The sequence below is a fragment of the Saccostrea cucullata genome, unplaced genomic scaffold, assembly GCF_032062105.1.
Source record: "Saccostrea cucullata isolate Sc308-1 unplaced genomic scaffold, CSIRO_AGI_Scuc_v1 ctg9773, whole genome shotgun sequence".
Lineage (NCBI taxonomy): Eukaryota > Metazoa > Mollusca > Bivalvia > Ostreida > Ostreidae > Saccostrea > Saccostrea cuccullata.
The window spans coordinates 1-22,713 of record NW_026929390.1 but is presented as its reverse complement, the minus strand read 5'-3'; the positions used below and the strand labels follow the sequence as shown (position 1 = coordinate 22,713).

At 33.4% G+C, this 22,713-nt stretch overlaps 1 protein-coding gene across 2 annotated transcripts; it reads right to left on the bottom strand.

Annotated features, from left to right (window-relative positions):
- Window positions 1–3,082: 3,082 nt before the first annotated feature.
- On the bottom strand, window positions 3,083–8,566 carry LOC134280736 (choline/ethanolamine kinase-like). Of its 2 annotated transcripts, none has more exons than XM_062763197.1 (10): window positions 7,615–7,811; window positions 7,315–7,444; window positions 6,550–6,772; window positions 6,073–6,206; window positions 5,369–5,479; window positions 4,954–5,012; window positions 4,253–4,337; window positions 4,010–4,118; window positions 3,488–3,673; window positions 3,083–3,274 (listed from the first exon to the last, which is right to left on the bottom strand). In XM_062763197.1, the coding sequence occupies exons 1-10, from the start codon at window positions 7,805–7,807 to the stop codon at window positions 3,203–3,205; spliced, it is 1,302 nt and encodes a 433-aa protein (XP_062619181.1). In that variant the 5' UTR covers window positions 7,808–7,811; the 3' UTR covers window positions 3,083–3,202. The 2 variants fall into 2 exon arrangements, with proteins under 2 accessions (XP_062619181.1, XP_062619182.1); XM_062763198.1 differs by lacking the exon at window positions 7,615–7,811 and adding an exon at window positions 8,516–8,566 and having other exon boundaries at window positions 3,084–3,274.
- Between the last annotated feature and the right edge of the window lie 14,147 nt (window positions 8,567–22,713).

Genomic DNA, 22,713 nt, shown 5'->3' with positions numbered 1-22,713 from the left:
GCATTTTATATTTATTTTACATTCTGTGATTTTAGATTAGGTACATATGTATTACATTGATCTTACACAATCTGTTTGTTTTAATAAGTTAATGTTTTATTTTTAGTTTATGATAGAAAGTTGTGTTAGTGTTTGGATACTTGGGTGCAATTTATTAACAATTAAAAGTGCTAGTTATTCATTGTCCACAAACAAATCCCATTAATGCTGGCATTCCTTTTTCATGATGAAATATAAAAACATACATTTGGCTATTAGAGGGAAAAAAAATTGAAGAGTCAGGTTTCTTTTTATGGATATTATAAGCATTTATGATTTTGTCTTTTTAAAGTTCATGTCCAGAGGGAATAGATTGCACAGATTTTATTCATTAACTAACAAGTTTTTGAATTCTGTCTCATTCCTTGATATATTAAAAGGAAAAAATATACATTCCATATTTTCTGAAAATCTGACAGTAACTTCACAAAAAATATGCCCTAATATAACTTTTCTTACCTCCAAGTTTTATTTTAATTAATTTATGTTTAATTAATATATATTTGTGGTGTGTCAAATGTTGTGTTCTTTCGGTTTATACTAATATAATCCGTCCAAGCTGAATTTTGATTTATTTTATGACCTCGAGAAAAGTTAATGTTTTGTGATAACCTTGCAAGTTAAAACTTGTTGACAAATCCATTTTTCTTCTGTAATGGCGGCACAATATATGTATCTGTGGACATTAGACATTCCAGTCACCACATAATGTTGTCTTTTCATGAACACAGTATTTATAGATGTAGAAAATGACCTTGTTGTTCAAGTTTGTCAATAAAATATTTCTGTTTTTCAAAGGAATGTGATTTATTTATAAATACAAAAAAATATAATTTATCAAGGATAATGCAAAGAGGAGCATATGAAGAACAGTTTCTCATCAGAAGTGAACACCAAACATTGTCCTTGACCTATGACTTCTTCGTCTTGTGTGTGAAGTCTTTCTCTGTGCTGCATGCACTCTGTAGGAAGTATGAGGGGAAAAAATGTGTAGTTTGATGGTATTCTCCAAATTTGTAACTAGTTTTGAGTTCCAAGGGTCAAATGGTCCATATATTTTACATAAAATCATATGTCCATGCACTGTTGAGGATTGTGGTCCTTAACTCCCATATCAACAGTAGATATTTCTTGGTCACTAACCAACTCTGTAGCAAGTTGTAATCCAAGTTGTTCAAGTTTTCAGCTTAGAGCATATTTGCAAATTGGATAAGATATCTGACAGTTGGTCATGATTTTAGAGGTTTTTATTTTTGGTATTTCCCTTGTAAATGGTTACATAGATCTCGTTTTAAAAAAAGTTGTAGATCCAAGGATGCTACGTGAATCTTTTTATGAATATTGGCCACAGGGCTGATGAAACAAAGTCCAATTTGAAAGATATTTATGCACACTACACAAACGACCATAGTACAAGCCCTCTTCAATTTCTCCTCAGACAAAATTGTACTCTCCAAAATTGCCTCATAATGCACTTCAAAATTAATACTATGAAAAGAACTAACACGTCTCGAGTTGATTTTTATTATAAAACATAATGCATGTATACAATATTCTGTCCATAATTTTCTCCACTGATATATATTAATATTGGACAGTGGATTTCCATACAATTAAAAATAAAGTGCCGCGCCACAGCATGATACGCCCGTCAAAAAATTACAATTTTCTTGAACAGTTTAGGTGCAAGAAAATCACATCAACCTTGATTCTAAGATTTCGATGATTTGTCATTTATCCATCCCCTGTGATGTAGGCATCAATTATAATAAATATTACATCACTGATAGATTTCTGTGCTGGTTGTGTAAGACCTTGTCAAATGCCCATCATCAAATTAGTCTTAACAACTTAATCTATACCAAATTAATTTTGAAAGAAAAGGCTGGCCATCAAATGACATATGTTATAAACTGACCAGCAGTTCTTCTGTCTAATCCCCAAAGGGCTGCTTAATCAGAGCGACTGAGACAGCTAGCCTTCCTACATTGAACTCATTAATTAATCTTTAACTGGATGCTTGTCTACTCATTACTACCAAGAGATGAATGGGTCTGCACTATAATATGTTTTTAAAAACATATAAAATACTCTCAGATTTTTTTTTTTTTGGTTGAGATTTAATGTCCGACAGGTTTTAGTATGTAATTCATATGGACATGCTGATTCAACCCCACCCCAAAAAAATTAGTTTTTAAATTAATAATATTACATAATATCAGATTAGTCTATTATGCAATATCAAATTAATTTTAATTACTTTTCATCAAATTCATTTCAAAACTTAAGCTAGTCAACAAGAGCTATTTTTAATCAAACAGCCAGGCTTACCCAATTTGCCCAATTCTCAAGGGATATAGATAACGCCAATGCTCTGTCAATAGCTCCTCGCACTCAAAACCCATTAATTTCTCTCTAATTTGACATGCAATTTTCTGTTATCAAAATTCTTCTTGACCAGTGCTTGATAATTACACTCATGGGAGACATGGGATTTCTCTAACATACATTATATTTGTTTTAGATTGCTGTCAAGTATATGCTTAAAAAAAATAAGTATTTTCCTGATTTAACACTTTTTTAATAAGAACAGTGCAATACTCTTACATTATTTGGGATGTGTAAATGAATAGTAAAAAGACACATTTTTTTTTTAAAAATTCACTTAAATTAAAGGTCACAGTGACCTTGAAATAGGTCGTGACACACCTTCTACCTAAGATGCATAAACTGGCCAAGTTTGATGATTGTAGGTCTTATGGTTTTCTAGTTATGGGCCGGAAAGGATTTTTCCATATTTGGCTATAACTTCTTAATTAAAGGTCAGAGCGACCTACTTTTTGTGCGCGACACACCTTCTACCCAAGATGCATCAGATGACAAAGTTTGGTAATCCTAGGCCTAGTAGTATTAAAGTTATGAGCCGGAAACGAAAAAGCTAACAGACAGACGGACAGACGGACGGACACGAAGCCTATAACATAATACGTCCCGTCTTAAGACGGGCGTATAAAAAGTAAAATGTTTTAAAAACAAAATTAAAAAAGAAAGACAACTGTAGTTGGAAGGACTGCAACTCTCGTAGATGGCGCTGAACTGAGCCCTGTCTATGGCACTGGAGTTGTATCCATCTTTGGTTTCCATGGACTCAATGCTCAATCAATCAGATAAGGCCTTCCTTTGCATTGGATTCTTTCTTTGCAAAGTAGCCCTCAAACCTTGTGATTGCATACTCCTAAAAATATTAAAATAATGCAAGGTGATAACACATTTCAAAGATTCCTTTCAAAACAATTCTTTACGTAATTACGTGTAGATAGATAATCTTTTTAATACACCTGTAATTGGCAAGTGATTTTTCCACGCCTCAAAATGAATTATAATGAGAAAAAATATCAATACATTGCCATAAAATCATATTTTACTTGTAATAAGAACTCCTACTTACCAAGTATCCAAACTCAATGTCTGAAATTTCTAACTGAACAATGGACCACAAAGCCCAAAAGAAATGAGATGTCATAGCAAAGATATTGGCTTCCTTGTACATTTGTTTTAATGTCTCCTCATTTATCTCCACAGGAACGGGCAGGATCTTATTTTGCTCCACAAGATATTTACGGAAAAACTCATACTGTAACAAATAAAAATACAGACGGTAATTAAAGAGAAACTTGAAATGTACTGTGACAAATAACATTCCTAGATTAGGTATGTAAGAACCAATGTTTAAAATAAATACTGCATATGTGAAACCATTTCAGCACATATATGGGAAATTTTTAATGATGTATATTTCTAGGTGTGAGACTCCACACATAAAGTTAATGTTTCAATATAATATGTTTACTGTAACATTACAAAATCCTTTCACTTTACAGAATGAAGAAAAAGCAAGATGACAGCTGTCATTTTGCTCCCTGTAGGATCAATATAATGATAAAATAAGTCTATAGTCTATGGCACTGACCTGTCTATGTGTAGGGGGATAATCCTCGGGATGATAGGAGAAATATGGATACTCTTCACATGAATAATCACAAGACCACTCACAAAAATGATTGCCAAAATCAAATCCTCTGTAAACAAAAAAAAAAACATAAAAAAATCTTACACACATATTAAAGTACTTTTTTTGCAATTCCAACACTTATAATCTTCTTGAAATGAGGGTAATGTTACTTTGAGAAGTGGGGAATACCTGTTTTCTTACCTGTAATTATAGCTGCCATATTCCCAATCAATTACTGTTAGTCTCTTCTCTTCGTCTGGCTCATCTTCTATTAACAATATGTTACCTACAAAAACAAACAACCCTATGTTAGAACAGCAGATGTTCACAATTTTTCTTAATAAATAGATCTGCATGTAAGAACAACACAGAAAATTTTTTTTACAGTGTGCATAATGCTGCTATACAACATTAAATATTCCCTCTGGAAATATTGAAGATTTGCTAATGTAATTTCATACAATCACTCCTTATGATGTTGGAACATTAATTGCCTTAGTTTAGGGCCAAAAATAAATCCTTATTTCATGAATAATTTTATGTGCAATTTGTGCTTCCATTATCCCCATATTAAAAAGATGTGGTTTTAACAATGACTTCCTCTGATTTTGACCTTTACATAATATGTATAAAACTTTCTTGTTCAGGGACATATCCTAAAATTAACTGAATTATTTAATTAATGATTAGATTATAAAGGTTCAAAAGCCTGCCTCCAAAACCTTTATTTATTTCCATACATTTTCATACAATTTTACTTTCTATAATTTCAAATGTCAAATGTACAAGCAGCATTATAATGGACAACTGGATGGAAGAAATATACTTTGGACTTTGAAATATGCATCCACTTGTCAATCAAGGACATTATGTAAACAATAAACAAAACATTCCGTACTCACCTTCTTGTAAATCATTGTGTGAGAATACCACTGGAGAGTGACAGTTTCCCATAATAGATCTGAAAGTACATTTATGTATAATAAGTACTACATGTATGATGGGTCCAAAGTACAATATCTACATGGGCTAAAGGAGGCAATTATATAACTTAACATGCATAATAAGTAAATAAAGCATTTATTGATGCTTTTTCATGAAAAGAGTTATATTTGAATAAATAGAGAAAAAGGTTCAATGTTCCAGTGAGACAACTTTCTTATATAAAATTACACGCCAATCTGACAATTGCTTCTTCAACAATCTGTTCAAGTTTGAACAAAATACTGACTCTAAGCCCCCACTGATCCAGAATTTAAAAAGAAATCTGCATGCTGAGAACAACTAAGGTTAATAAACATTAGAGGTTACACTTACAATAACTCTAAAAGTTCCTTCCTGAGTTGAAATGATTGTAACTTTCCCACCAGTGGGCAAGGATTTTTTGTGGCAGCACCCTCTAAAATTTTTTCAGCCTCTGACAACCACCTATAGGTTAAAAAAATGTGTAAAGGTCAAGCAATATTTTACAATTCATCTCTCTAAAATCATAAATACATCAAAAGAGAAAGGAAATGAATTTCCTTATATGGCACAAATTACATGTAAGCCAATAAATATTCACCCCACTAAGACATACAATGTGCAGGATTTTATATTAACATCCAATGAATATTTTTTTTTACCCTATATTTCTTATGAAGGCCATTGCCATATATCAGTGCATAAATGACACTAAGCAAGCCATGTGCATAGAATTTTTGAACAATGGCTGTTCCATCAGCTATGCATACAAAGATGTATTAATAGAACTACTGGTACACATTCTATAGGATTGCTCTCTTACTCTCAAATAAAGCCACGGACAGGACACCAACTCAGCAGTGACCCATCTCTCTGAAGATACCAGGCCCATGGACATGCCTAGAACTAGCCACAGCAACGTCCACTGGCCACTGGGAGTAAGAGAAGTCTCCAAACGAAATGTCATGCTCTTAATGGTCAGTCCTACATATACAGGTACAAACGTTTGACAACATACAACATATAGGGAAACACATTGCATAGTGACTTGTACTTACTCATTCATTTGCTTGCGAAGGAAATTTGGTTGCTTTGTTAGCGGCATTTCCAGGGTATGAAAGTATGCAAGTTTTTTAGCAATGTGTTGTGAAAGCTTTGTGTCGTGTAATTCCTTACGCTTCAGTGATCTAGACTGCAAAGAGAAGCAGTATAATGATTATTGAATTTAAAATCTAAAACTAATACATATGTTAATAGATTTAAAGGCACACACAGGGATTTGAGACAATCTTCGCAAAATCGGTTATACAGTATAATATTATACAATATAACAGATTTTGCTAAGATTCTCAAATCCCTGTGAAAGCACAAAGCTAAATGAGTTTCCTGAATATAAAATGCTTACAAGTTACTTTAACCATACATAAAGACAAACAATCAGCATATCATTCAGGTTCATGTCATTATAGTAAGAAGAGAATTAATTGTTACTTTCAAGCCAATTTAAAAAGGTTTCAAAATCTTGCTATAATTACCGGAATGTATTCCTCTATCCGTCCCTCTGGGTACATCCCATACAGCTTTGGTCCTTTCTTCTTTTCAGAAAACAAAGCAAAAATGACAGAGTTCCTGAGCATGTAATCATTTCTTTGAGCGATTTCACCATATATTCTCATTAACACTTGACGGGGCTCACTGTCCTCAGTTTCTGTTCCATCTGGCAGGCAACAGAGGTATAGTCTATTTGTAAGTCCACCACTGTTAATAAAAATAACCATCATGTAATAAAAATGAGACACATGCATTTATTAATTAAAAAAATTAAACCACAATCACCGATCACCATAAATATCAATAAGTAGCAAATAAATTTGTTGAACCCTCAATCATCATGATCATCTTATATCTCTTGTCTTTGAGAATCACATTTTTATCTATCAGTAAATATAAGACCTTTTTTCTAGGTTTTCATTTTTGTTACATGTACAAGTACAAGTACAAGTGAATATTATAAAGAAGGAAGTTTAATTCTTTAAAAATAAACTTCATCTGATTTACAGCTTCAACAAAATGGTTATTTAAAAATAAATAATCATTCTAAAATTTTTAACTGTCCTCATTGAAAAATTTGTAAACCTTCTTACTCATATTTGTTTACAACCATATGCAATAACCCGTGACAAGGTGACGTAAAGCCCCATTTGTACACAGGCCACGTTGCATGTTATCATTATTACATTTATCAAGTCTTCTAAAAGGAATTAACAAACATTTTAATCTTTTTGATTTTTAGTGTATACCTTATAGGTTTTATATCTATCTCTCCTTTGGATATTCGAGCCCAGGCGCCACCAATCGATTTTCTACACCACCTAAATGCCTTTTCATTCACATCTTCCATTCGATTTTCACCCATTTTCCACCGAAGTCCTACATAGATAAATAAAGAGTTCAAAGTATGGACAAAGTGGGAAAACGTGGACCAAAGATATCGCTTCATGACTGTCCTTAACTTGGAGTCAATGCGATAACAACTTTTCATATCTAACGACATGGTTATGCCTATAAGTCTAACGTTGTGTTTACTATTTATGACATACTGATCTCATCACGTGATAACTGGCGTGATTTGGTTCGTCGGTGTTTATCTACGCAATCAGAGTAAAATGCCGGACGCGGCAGCTTCGAGCATTTCGTCATGATAAAAGGACCAACAAATACACCATGAAAACAAACATTTTGTCGTCTTAATATCAGTTTCGTTGCCTCCCGTGGCCAAAAGGCCAGGCCCATTTTTCGAGGTGTCGGGTTGAATCGCACCTTAGAGTTTTTTCGCCCCAGTGCTATTTGAAACATTTGCACTAAAAAAACATTAATATTGATTCTTGTATTTTCCAGAATGTTCTTATAATTTTGTTTACCGAAAGGCTGACCCCCCATAAACGGACCCAACAAAATAAAATGAAATTTGAAGAAGTCTTAGTTCCTTTGGTGTGTGTGTGGGGGGGGGGGGGGGGGGGGGCCCAAATTACATTGTACCTTAAAATTATAAATCTTATAATTACCGTCGGAATTATCAAAATTAGGAGGGTAAATCATTTTGTTGACCTAAAAAGACACAGCAATGAATTTGTGCCCATCATCTTTACTTGTAGAATTTTAAATAATACAGTGCGCAACCCCCCCCCCCCAATCTCTAAAATCAAAATTATTATTTCAGCTAACGGCATGCAGCCTAGCCTAGCTGAGTTTTTCTTTCCGACATTTATAAATATTTACATGCAATGCACATCTTTGGATGTGCAGATGTAACATATGATACAAAGGGACTTGATTATTATGCTCATATAAACAGATTTATAAATGCTCATATCATTACATCTCAGTCAACATATCATGCTGTACATAATTCACAGAGTTTAGATAGGTGAGGTGGGATTGTTCTTGAAGTGCCTGAGGGTGATAACAAATACTATATATATACTGGAACACAAGACTTACCTGTTTTTGTTATTTTCATTTCGTTCAGTTTAATTATTTTCTAAAGCTGACAGTGTACACAACAAGATACGTATAATAGTTTAGACAGGCACCACTGCCAAAATATAAACAGACGCATATTTGAAGCAAAACTGGAAATTTTCGGTTCTGACCGCACTGAAGACTATTTATATATTTGCATTTTTAAACGGCATTAATTCATTGGTCGCCCCAATTCAAAGAATGTGCACATGCACCTTATAAAAAAAGATCCCATTAATTGAGATAAATCTAAAATAAAAGATTTCAAGGGGTCATACGGCAATGCTGAAATAGGATGTTTTTGAACTTATGGCTTATGGTGAGGGTTGAAGTTTCTCATCTTTGAAATATGAAAGCCCAATAGTGCTAATACTGTTCAAAAGTAATGACCAAAGTTAAAGTTTATAAAAAGTGGGTCAAACTCTAAGGCGAAGGTTTAAGCCCTATAGTACTAACTGTTCAAAAGTTATGACTAAGGTTATTGGCGTCGGAAGCAAATTTAGAGGAAGGGGATAATAGAAGACAAAAAGATTCGAACCTGAAAAAAACTTGACAACAACAAAAAAAGGGAAACATTTTCAAAACTCGAAAATCCTATTTCTACTGAACTTTTTTCAGTACCAAAACTTTTTTTCAAGCGCTAACACTTACCTTTTTCTAATTACACTGCACCTATTGAAAGGGGGGGGGGTGTTAACGTAAGTCCCAATATTCAATGCCTATCCATGTTTATCTTTGCAAAAAAAAGTGGGGAGGGGCTATAACCCACCCATCCCCAGTTCCGACGCCTGTGAAAGGCAATGTTTTTGTAATAGTTGCCTTATCAGGCATTGCAATCACTGGTACTTTTTTCTCTTCATTTAAGGGTAAGTATTAACGCCTTACTCATGTGTTATAGCTGCAGATCTGTAGCGTTATGGTTTCATATATTTGTCTTTGACCGAAGATAAATGTATAAAACCATAACGCTACAGATCTGCAGCTACTCATGTGTATGACAAATTATAATTTTTTATTATTAATTTTATTCTGGATTTCTTGAAATCACGACCCTAAGAAATAAACAGAAATTCCCCCAATTCATTCACAAATATTCAATTTTTTGCATGCTAAAAATAGCCCATTAATTCATAAAAAGGAGTAGGATGCGATGTAATTTTAAATTACGTCATAGATCCATATATACCCATGCAGAGTATTATGAAGATAAATGTAAGAAATGCATGCCCACTCACGGATTTGTGTGCGCTTGCATATGGTCATGAATGGAGATCTCAGCTTATGGAACGCCATCACTGCCTTATAACATACAACTATGCATTTATTATGTCAATTTATCATTACGTGATGTGAACATATCTTTACGTTATGTCAATTTTTTATGAGATGATGTAAACATATCTTAACATCATGTCAATGCTGCATTACATGAAGTAAATACACCCTTTCATTATGTCACCACTTCATAACTTAAAGTAAAAAATTCATTATGTGAAGTGATAATGTGTTTACATTGTGTTATAACTTTATTACGTGAAATGAATGTTTCTTTACATCATTTCATATCTTTAATATGTGAGGTCAAAATTGCATTACGTTAAGTATATTGTGTTTTATAATTAAACTTATCATTACATGAAGTCAAAAATCCATTCCTTTTTGAGAGTGTATATAATTACGTTATGTCAACTCTTTCTTATGTGATCTAAAAATATCTTTATATTGTGTTAACTCTTTATCATGTATTCCAAAAGTGCATTACTTGATGTAAAAATACATTTACATTATCTCAGAGCTGTATAATGAATGTTGACAACCGTGTTTTAATGACTGGTAAGGGGGGGGGGGCTGTATGAAACGGAATAATTACAAGCACAAAATATCAGCCCCCCCCCTCTTTTCCCAAACATAACTTTACTATAGAAAATGTAATGTTCATTGAAAGTACAGCCCCCACCCCCACTTGTTGAAGTATAGTCCACTGAGGGTAATGTATATCTGGAAAAAAAATTAGGACTGATCGAAGTTGGAACACCCCCCCCCCCTCTTCGAAGTAGGATTTTCAGGATTGGACAATTTTTTTTTGGCTTGTCAAGTTTTTTCGGGCAAATATTTTTTTTTCTGACTGACCCCCCCCCCCCCTTTCAAAAAGATGCTACGTCACTGGAATCAGTAATTTTTTCAACCATTCCAGGGCCAGAATTCTATTACAAAAATCTACCAGTCCCTCATCTTAATCAACTGAAGTAAGCATGCATGGGCACATATCAGTGGCGGATATGGGAATCTTGAGCAAGGAAGGGGGATGGTATATGGTTGGAGACCAAGGGGGAAAGCGGAGAAGCTCTCAGGCTTTATAGTTTTATAGAAAAAAAAGTTTTCAACTTAATTCAGCTAGATTTAATGTGAAACTAATGCAATGTCCTACAAAGTAAAACCAATAAATTTATTAATTTTATGTATATTTTTGTCACTAAAGATGGTAGGGCGGGACACCCCCCCCAACCCAACCCACCAGTGCACGTGTGTTATACGATCTGTTTACACTTTTAAAAAAGGAAAATTAAAGACTGATGAATAAAAAAAAACTTATGACAATGTTCTTAGTAAGATCAGAAGTTTAAGACTTTTATTAAAAAAAAATCAAAAGAAAAAGAGAAACAACTGCTGCACGACTCATATAATATTTGATTTTAATATTTAATTATCAGATTAAAGTAAACGCCATTGAATTTCGACGTGACTTTAATTCACAGTCGCAGTGTTAAGACTTTGCACGTTTTAAAGTTTTTATTTAAAGATGCCATTCCCAAATCGCTCAGAATTTCTTTTACCACAGTTTTCTCTCCAGCCAATTTTAGTGCTTGCGGAATGCGGAAGATACGTTATGCTCATATAAAGGCCGAGGATATCCGTGTTTGTATAACGTAATAGTGAATCGACATAATGCAGAAGAGTGTGCACAGTATGATATGAGCTTTTCACATCAGTTCATTAATAAAAACTAAGATGGTTTTTTTTAGCATGAGAAGTTAATTTCCTATAATGGAATGGAGGATTGGCATGACATATAAGACATATATTCATACCGGTATCACGTTATAAAATATTGACATGGTGTATTTATTATTTTCGCATCACATAAATGTACTACCAACTTCAATATAGAGAGCGTCTATATAATGTATGAGTACATCTACCTAATGTAATACAATGTTGATATTTATTTATATATAATATATTTACATCATGTAAATTGGTGTTGAAATAATGGTAGGATTTGTTTTACACAATGTAAATAAAAATTAATTAAAGATATGATAAGTTGATAAAATATAATTGTAGTATGTATAAATGTCATAAAGTGTTGACATAATGTAAAGGAAAGTTGGCACGATGCAAGGGTAGTGTGGGTTAATGTCATAAAGAATTGACATAACGTAATAGAAGGTTGACACAATGCAATAGTAGTGTGAGTTAATGTCATAAAGAGTTAGGATAACGTAATGGAAGGTTGAAACAATGCAATAGTAGTGTGGCTTAATGTCATAAAGAGTCGAAATAACGTAATGAAAGGTTGACACTATGCAATAGTAGTGTGAGTAAATGTCATAAAGAGATGACATAATGTAATGGAAGGTTAACACAATGCAATTGTTGTGTGAGTAAATGTCATAAAGAGTTGACATACGAGTAATGTAACGGAAGGTTGACACAATGCAATTGTTATGTTCTGCTATAAGGATCCTGACGTAAATAATACTAGCATATATACTCACTCGTATGCATGGTTATTATGCATATATATGTATCTAGATTCTGTTTATAATTTAACAACCACAAAACGACCGTTAAACTTATACACTTTAACTTACACAAAAGTCAAATACATGTATCTAAATAAACAAGCAATGTCAAAGAATTGTGTTCCCCCGCTTTCGGTGTTTTAGTGGATGGTATGCCATTATTTACGGCATATTGTGTCAAATCATATGGGATACGCCCTATCATATCTGATGCAAAAGTAATCACCAAAATCAAAATTTTTGAAAATTAGGTCAAACATGAAGGTCAAGGGATCAAAAATCAAAGCATGCTCGAAAACAAATATGAAACCAAATCTCTGCTCTATCAGAAGTTATAAGGAAAAATAATATTCTTGTTCAGAATGATTCAGGAACAGGGGGATGAAGATTACTACATTGTGTCGAAATACTTATTCTCTGGAAGTTTGATTCTCTTATATTTGGATTCTATATATATATTAGTCATTCTACGATAAATGGACCAATTCGGGATATAAAACATTAAAAAAAATCATTCAAAAAGCAAAATGAACATCATAATTCTCTAAAGGACATATCAGTGAACTTGAAAAAAGAATTAATTTTCCACAAATCTGATATCGTTAACTATAGTTTACAAATCGTGAAACTGTATTTATCAGATAATCTATGTTTTGCAATCGCAAATGATTGTTTTCAGTGTTAAGTATAGTTTACGGTTGTGAAACATAGATTATCGCGTTAACTATAGTTTACAAAATAATAAGTATGGCACGCCAAATTCACAAAAATTAGCAAATCATAGTTTCACAATCGATAAACCTAGTTTATCGATTGTGAAACTATGATTTGCTAATTTTTGTGAATTTGGCGTGCCATACTTATTATTTTGTAATAAGGCTGGATTTGAACATTTTTTTTTTGTTTCTGATGTTCAGTATAGTCTTGCATGAATCCGAAATTACATGTAAATTAAAATTCACTTTGTAAATTGCTTCGATAGAATGAAATACCGCATACCTACGTGGGATAAATCCTTAAAATCAATTCAAATGCATATGTAAAAGTATGTAGTGTACATTAAGTATATAACATGTAATACTTTGAAATAACCTACAGAAAAAATTCTACTTGCCTATATTTTTATCTCATTGAAATACCGTATTCACATCAGCATGGAAAATGATGCATTGTTTTAACTGATTAGATAGACATATTCAAAAGACTGCGGAAATTGTAAATAGGATGTGTTTATTTGGAAAATGACCCCATGTAAGGATATCTAGTTTTCCTGTCTTCTTGACGTCATTCAGTGTAGTATGCAGAATTACCACAGTTTTATACATATTAAAAAGTGTGAAATACTGCTCGAATGGTATTTACTCCTTCATTAAACTGATCTACACAATAGAATTCATGGTCGTTGAAAATTATTGGCTGTGCCCCCCTTGAAATTGCTTCCTACGGGACTGGAATGACTAGGCTATCTTTATAATAATGTTTTCAGTCTGGCCATTTTAGCCATTTGGCGGGGAGGAGTCAAACAAACGATTTTAAAAAGATTTTTCAAAGATGGCTTTATGATGCTGACCCAGTATTCAAAGATTGTCCATACTCAGTATTTTTTGCTATGATAAAGAAATCAACTCATTAACAAAATTATCTCACTTTGTCCGACTTCTCATGAAATCTGAAGCTTAATTCTTCAATATGATGATATTTACACTGTGAAGGTTGTCATCATGGATAAGGTGGAACAAAGAGAGAGCGGCCGATCATCAAAGTATACAAACAACAAGCAAATTCAAAGAATTGTGGTCCCCCGCTTTCGTTGTCTTGTTTAAATTCAAATTAAATATATTATTACCCAAAGTAGGGTATTCTCACAAGAAATACAATTGTGAAATACGAAATCCTTAGTGCTCACCACCTGTTCAAACGTTATAAAAGCCCTAGTCCTTACCATTAAAAAGTTATGGCCAAGGTTAAAGTTTATTTTATAAGTACGGGAATCTCCAAGGTTAAGGTCAAAAGGTCAAAGTTGTTGGTCTTGAAAGGTCTTGCCACAAATAATACAAATGTGAAATATAAAAGTCCTAGTATCTACCATTCAAAAGTTGTAGCCAAGGTTAAAGTATTCAAAAAAGTAGGTCAAACTCTGAGGTCAAGATCAAAAGGTCAAAGTTCTATCCAATGAAAGGTTCAGCCACAAGGATTAGATAAGTGAAGTATGAATGCCCTAGCCCTATCCCTTCCAAGTTTTGGTCAATTTTTATTAAGTAGGTCAAACTCCAAGGTCAAGGTCAAAGGGTCAAAGTTCTTTGTATCAGATGAAAGGTCTTTTTTTAAACGATTACATTTTTGAAGTATGAAAGTCTTAGTTCTTACCGTTCAAAAGTTATAGCCAAGGTTAAGGTTTTTTCGTAAAGACGGAAATATCAAAGGTCAAGGACAAAAGGTCAAAGTGTTTGGTATCCAATGAAAGATCTTGCCGCAAAGAATACATAAGTGAAATATGAAAGTCCTAGTGTTTACTGTTAAAAAGTTATGGTCAAAGTAAAAGTTTGAAATTTTTGTGTAAAAGTGGATCAAACTCCATGGTCAAGGTCAAAAGGTCAAATTTGGTGGTAGTCAAAGAAAGGTCTTGTCATAAGGAAAACACATGTGAAGTATGAAAGACATAGCTCCACTTAATAAAAAATGTGCAAGGTTAACGTTTTTGTAACAGAGGGACAGCTAGACAGACTGACGGACAGACGGACAGACGAATGAGATTTAATGTCCCCTCGCTTTTGCGAAAGCGGGGGACAATAAAAATCTGTGTATAGGGCAGAAAAAATAGACCCCCGAAAATTTCAGAGATGAAATCATATATCAGATCCTTGTGTAGCGATCTATATGAGCTGATCAAAGGTTCTGATTTTAATCAGATTGTGAAATAATTTGCCTAAGAGGAGTTCGATATATTTACTGCGTAGATCTCAGGGTCCACGCAAATAACGAGGACCTTTAATCACTAATTTTAAAAGGTCCTAAATATAGAGAACCACGATCCTTCAACTGGCGTCGGAATTTCATAAATATTATGGATTCTGTTGAAGATTACACCAGACAATGGACCAGATATGAAAAAAGAAGACGTTTACACTTTGTCAGAATGGATTAAATGTATAAGATCCATGCTAAAACAACGAATTAAAAAAATTGAGGAGCAATATGAAAACTATCTATCCTTTTGAATTCAATAATCCAGAAGTGAAAAAAGAATTCGATAAATTACATGATCAGTACGTATTGGCCCCTACTGACAAAGCAGGTAACAACAATGAACAACATCGTCTTCTTTTGTAAGGCTCATTATATAAATTGTATTTTAGAAGAAATTGGATTTAATTTTGCAAGTGGTAATCCAACTTATACTCAGTTCCCTTTCTAACAAAGAAATTCTTCAAAATCACATACCAGTTTTAAATATTTTTAATATCCTGAAGAACCAAGGTGAATTTGAACTACCGTATACTAAGGTATACGTATATAGGATTCCAAAACTTCATAAAAATACTTGCAAACAAAGATACATTGCGGGTTCCAGTAAATGTTCAACCAAGCCTCTTTTCTTACTCCTCGATAAGATATTAACAGTAGTGAAGAGAAAACTTCAAGAGTACTATGCAACAGTATATTCAAGAAGTGAAGTGAATCAGATGTGGATATTCAAAAATTCCAAAAAAACTTTTAGACAATTTGAAATCAGAAGATTTTACCAAAATCAACAGCTTAAAAACTTTCCCCACGATAAATCAAAGTCCAGACTCTTTGATATCATTGACACCTGCTTTTTTCAATAAAAATGGATCTCTTAAATTTCCTTATCTGGTCATTGGTAATTTGCAAAATCATTTTTTCAAAACACATTCTGATTGCACACACAAGTACTCTGAAGTTGACATCAAAAAGATGCTTGAGTTTCTGATTGACAACATCTTTGTGGTTTTTGGAGACCAGGTCTTCCAACAATCTATTGGAATTAACATGGGTACCAATTGCGCTCCGTTATTAGCAGACCTATTTTTGTATTCACATGAAGCAGAATATGTGCAAATTTGTGGCCTTCAACTCAACATTTAGATATATCGACGACGTATTTCAATTAACAATGGTCATTTCCATTCCTATATCGTTACGATATATCCTGGTGAGCTTGAGATAAAAGATATCACAGAGTCTGATATATCTGTTTCATACTTGGGTATTTTACTTTAAAAAGACGTTCATGGTAATCTAACAACGAAGCTCTATGATAACCTTGATGATTTAACTTTTTCTATCGTCAACTTCCCTTACTTATGCAGCCATAAACCGTCAACACCTGCATACGGAGTTTATATATCTCAGTTGATTCGATACGCAAGAACATGCTCTACGTATCATATGAACATTTTCTAAAGCGAGGTAAGTATTGACAAACAAGTTGATGAAACTAGGATATCAGAAGTCTCGTTAAAGAAATCATTTCGTAAGTTCTACGGTCGATACAATGACCTTGTCAGCAATACAATTTATCATTGAGTCAAATGCTGACTGACGTTTTTCATACGAATTGTTAGTCCATTATTTATACAATGAATTGACGACGGATTTTCCCGCTATTTCCCGATCATGACAAGGAGCACACGGCGGGTGTGACCGGTCGGCAGAACATGCTCACTCCTCCATGGCACCTGATCCCAGCTCTGATATTTGAGGTCTGTGTTTGCTCTGATCCTACTTAGTATTGTTTTATGGACTTTGATATTGAATACTGTTCGTTATCTCAATATCCTTCATTAATAAATTCTGATTCATTGTGATATATATTGGTGTAATAAATTGTCAGTTATCAACAAGGATTTTTTTCCCCCATATTTTTATTACTTAATACAAACTTTAACTTAGAAAAAGGTACATGACAAACATAAGCTAAGTTTACAATTTTGACTTTTGGCATATTAAAGCAATAGAAATATGTGTTCAGAAATATCTTAGGAAATTTATTTAAAGTCTGCAACCTACTAGAGAATTCAATTTTTTCAAAATTTGAGCATAGAGAATAAATGAAGATTTAACATGGTTTAGAATGTTGTAGCTGCCTGGTTTCATTCAATGAATGTAGTTGACAGTATATTTTTAATTACTAATACATGTATGCATCTAAAGAGATGAGTACATTGAGTGATACAATTCATCCAATCAGTACATTTTTACATTTCAAATCAATTTTGAGGAAAAACTTTTCGACACGTATGGCAGCTATTAAGAGAGGTATGGAGGAAAGGAAAGATTCCATCTTGTTCGGAGAAGGTTGGGGGGATAAATCTGTTCCAGAAAATCTCATTGCTAAACGTAGAAGGGAAAATATTCTTCTCAGTGCTCGCGAAAAGGTTGACAGCTTACATGTCCAATGATCAAATACATCAGTACAGAAAGGAGGAGTACATGTGTTCTCTGGATGTACTAGTATTGAACATACTAGCACCATAAGACAACTGATTCACGAAGCAAAAGTCAACAAAAAAGATTTCACAGTGATTTGGTTAGATTTAGCAAATGCATACGGAACCATTTCTCATACGCTCATAGAGAAGGTCCTTCAATACTACCATAAACCAGAACACTTTCAGAGGATGATCAAAAGTTATTTCAATGGAATAAACCTACTATTCATAACGGTCAGCTATACAACATCTTGGCAAAACTGCAGAAGGAGGAAATCGTGATACTAGTAGGTTGTACCATCTCAGTGATCCTGTTTGTAATGGGTATGAATATGATCATCAGTGCCAGAGAGAGAAACCAGAGATCCCAAAGCATCAAACATTGCAAGCAACCGCCAAACAGAGGGTTCAAGGATGATCTAACAATAACAACAGATATCCATATCCAAGCAAGATGGATACTAACTTGAAGAAACAGCATCATGGACATGAATGACCTTAAAACCTATGAAGACAATATCCTTGATAATAAAGAAGGGAAAATTTACACAGAAGTTCGAATAAACAAACCAAGGGGAGAATATTCCATCTATCATCGGAAACCCAATAAAGTTCTTAGGCAAATGGATTGACGAAACACGTGGAAATAAAGCTAATATTAACAGAACAACAAGGAAATGAAGGGATGAGGAACAGACAAAACAAGATTACATGGGAAATTCAAGACATGGATTTACCAACATGGCCTCTTACCACGCTTAGCCTGACCATTGATGTTATACAAGATACACTTTATCATTATCAACAGTTGAAAAATTGGAAACATCACCCCAGGAGATGGTTTGGAGTACCGCCAAGTTTTACATCCATTGGCTTGAATATCAAATCAGCCTTATTACAACTTTCTGTGACATCAATAGTAGGAGAGTTTAAGGCAGCAAAGCAACTCTTGGGATGACTTATAAGGGCTCAAGAGATGATAAGGTCCGATTATCCAGAGTAGAAGTACGGATAAGGCGGAAATGGTCAGCAAAAAAAAAGCATTAAAGAGGCGAAGAGTAGATTGAGACACAAAGACATTGTAGGAACGGTAGCGGTGAGAAGGCAATGTCTGGGGCAGCTTTTGGAAGAAGGCTGACACAAAGGAGAGACGTAGCATGGTGCAGAAAGAGATCCGAGCCAGAAAGGAAGAAAACCGACAAACTATATAAGGCAGTAGAGATGGGAGTCCAGGGTGCTTGGAGCAGACAGAAATAGACCAGCGGACTCTAGCCTCGGCAGACATCTGGAAATTCCCGCAGTTCCAACTACAATTTCTACTGTGCTCAGTGTACGATCTGCTACCAACGCCAGCAAATTTCCACAGATGGGATCTCAAAGAAACACCAGATTGTCCCCTTAGTGGAAAAAGAAAAGAGGAACCCTACAGCACGTTCTATCCTGTGGAACCCCCCCCCCCCATCTGGAGCTAGGGGTCGAAACACAGGATAAGGGATGGCCTCGGCTGAGGACGTTGATGGTGCATCAGTATCATCAGAGTTTCATTCACATGGCATAATTTGCCATGACTATCCATTTCTCTTCTCAAATTACTTAGAGAAAAATATTTAAAAATTATATAAAATTTTATAATTGAATTATGTAAGTTATCTATCAGGTATGTCATATGATTTACATTGATATATATATATTTCTTCCATTCTGAAGGTTCAACACTAAACTCTTTTATTAAAACTGTTTGATAATACGGTTAACAAAGTTTTTTTTTATATACAAGATTTTCATAGAAAAAGCTGTATTTTTTTTTTATCTAAGACATCCTGCTTAGAAGAGAAAATACAATTTTTGTAACGTATGTTCAAAAACCCATAATTTGAAAAATACCGGTAATACCAATTTACGGTATGTAATTTCACTCTTAGTAACTACCTTGGTCATTTCACTCTACTACCTAGGTCATTTCACTGTACTACCTAGGTCATTGCACTCTACTATCATTCCACTCTATATCTCCAGTATCCCATTTTATCACCATTTAAATACCTGTGCGACAGAAACCATAACTAGGTCAGGGTCACTGTATCGTCTTTCCTATTCTCTCCATTGTTCTCCAACACAATATAAACCCCCATTCTTGAGGGGGGGGGGGGAGTAAACGTCCGCACTTTCTACTCCCAATGTTAGAAAGGAAAATGAGGACATAATCCGTTAATGAACTTTAAAAAGTTTTGATGTGCATGGGCGTGGATAAAATGGTAAAGCAACACTTATAAATACAATGAGTTATATATTCATAATATATCAAAACTCTTATATAGTAGTTGTGCTTATAAATTTACTAGTGCTTATTCGCCATTAGTGATGACAACGAATCAGAATTAATGAATGAGTCATTAACAAATAAAGAAAACGTAAATGAAATTGATAATTTTATTAGTAGTTCATAAACTACCTGTGGGATTTTATTCACAATATTTCTTACTGCTAAAATCCTGCAATTAATTGTCTGAAAAAGTTTAAGATGTATTATTCGAAATGATCAGTCAGCAATGGTAGAAATTCAATTCCTAGTGCTCCCGAAGGAATTCAACTTGTTACTTTTAAAAAGAATTCTATCACTGTGTTCCCATTTAAAGGAGCATGGACACAGTTTCAGCCAAATATTTTCATTCCATTTTTATGTTTACAAATATTTAAAGCTGACATGAACTCTTAAAAAGGCATCATTTTTAATATTTGTACGACTTACTACATTCCTGTACGCCCTTGTCGGCCATATTTCTTCGATTCCGCCATATTTATTTGACAATTTTTGGCCACATATTGATATACCTCTTATATATTTAGCCTGGTACATTTGTTTCACTTGAGTGATTTTTTAGCCTGGCTCGACATGTACACATCTCCGATAGCATAGTTGTCATAAATCCATAAACTGACTAAGTACATGTTTTAAAAGTAAAAATCCAGCAAAAACTAGAACTGAGCTGAGAAGTAAATTATTTTTGAAAACATTTGCTGCAAAATAGAAAAAAAACAACATTCATGTACAGCAAAAACCGTTTGGATTTCTCTGGGTCTTCTCTCCATGATTTTGAACCGTTATTTGTGAGTATTTTAATTCAAAGAAACGAATACACATTTTTAAAAAATGGAGAGAAGACCCAGAGACCACGAAAAATGAACTTTTCCCCAAAAAATCCAAATGTGTGAATGTGGTGCTTCTTTGTCCTTTTAAAATCACCTATATATGTGTAGAGGTGATAGCTCAGTAAGTTGGTCTACCTGATCAATGCACAAAATAAAATTAGTTTTTGGTTCGAGCCTTGCATGGGGCGTTATTTTTTTTTTCATGCAAACAACCATTTATTTTGTCAGTTTCGTTTTATGTACTGATGTATTAAAATTTTGAATTAGGTATACTTTGGTTGTTTGGTTCCCAGGCGAAATCAATTCTAATCTTCTATACTATAATGTACATGTACATGTATCATGCATCTATGTATTAAATATTTTAGGTGTTTATTTTTTGTGAAACATTACTATGTTATAGTACCACCTAGGAAAAAACGGACATAAATGTTACAATCTCACAAATCTTTCAAACTAAATGAAAAAAAACCTATGGACGTGTTTGTAGAATCTGACCAGATATGTTCAGCCAACCAAATCATGGACATTTAAACCATAAATGTTTCGTACAAATGATTCCTGCAGATCACACGCCAAAAAAAAGTAGTTCTACAGTATGTATAATGTACCTTTTCATATTTTTAGATGACATATTGTATGATTTATTGAACGACTCTCGTACATGTTCTTCTATTCAATCCGCACAGTATGGTCAGATTTATTTTCTTTATAAATCACCATGAAATAAATATTTAATGTTCCTTTTCCCATGTTTCACCTATATAAAGAATCAGTATATAAATGCATGGCTGATAAATTTATATACAGAGATTAATTACAAAGTGTACTTTAAGTACATTTAGTATAAATAGTAACACTATTTATATATTTTTTCTTTATGTAATTTTAGAGTTCAATAAACTTTGTGTCACCAATCACACACATACTACGCATTTCTTTCTATTTTTTGTCTGATTTACCGCATTCACCGATTTATCAATAATTTTATGACCGTTTTGTGGTGCTGCATTTTTATAATAAAAAAGTCTTGGTGGTGATATAATAAAATCTAGACAGTCTGATTGATACTGTTAATAAAAACTTTTGTGGTTGGTCATTTTATGTCCAGTAAAAATATAATGAAAATAAATCCAGAATAAGAAAGACATTACACTTAAAAACTGAGAGGAACTAGAAATAAATCGAACATTTGGTAAGTAACTGAAATTTTAATTTGGTGATTGTTTGATTTATTAATTAAAATCTACACATTATCACAAGAATAATATTATTTATTGAAAAATATTTTAAGACTACTTATAACTTCAACTCAGTTAAGAGTTTCTTTGTCTTAATTTACATGAACATGACCCTTAGCTTACTGCTAAAATAAATTGTGCATTTTGAATACGAGTATTTATGTTAGAAATTAACTGAAATGAAAGGCTTACAATCAAAAGAGTTTTTAAAATCAAGTACTGTACATTGGTATATCTAAGCATGAATGTTGTACGTTAACACAGGAGTAAAAAAAGTAAAGAAATCTGAATATGATACAATTTAAATGGATTTGTAAATATTTTACAAATCTATTCCTGATTTTTTTCAAATTATGATATGAAAATGTCAAACATTGCTTTATTGAAACTGTATTAAGGTGATAAAAGAATTAGAGGGAGTGTATGATCAGTTCACCTTCCAAGGATGAAATTCTTGACAATCACATTTCAGTATTTAATACATTAACCTCCCAGTCAACCAAGGAGGGTTCGGTCTATACCCTACC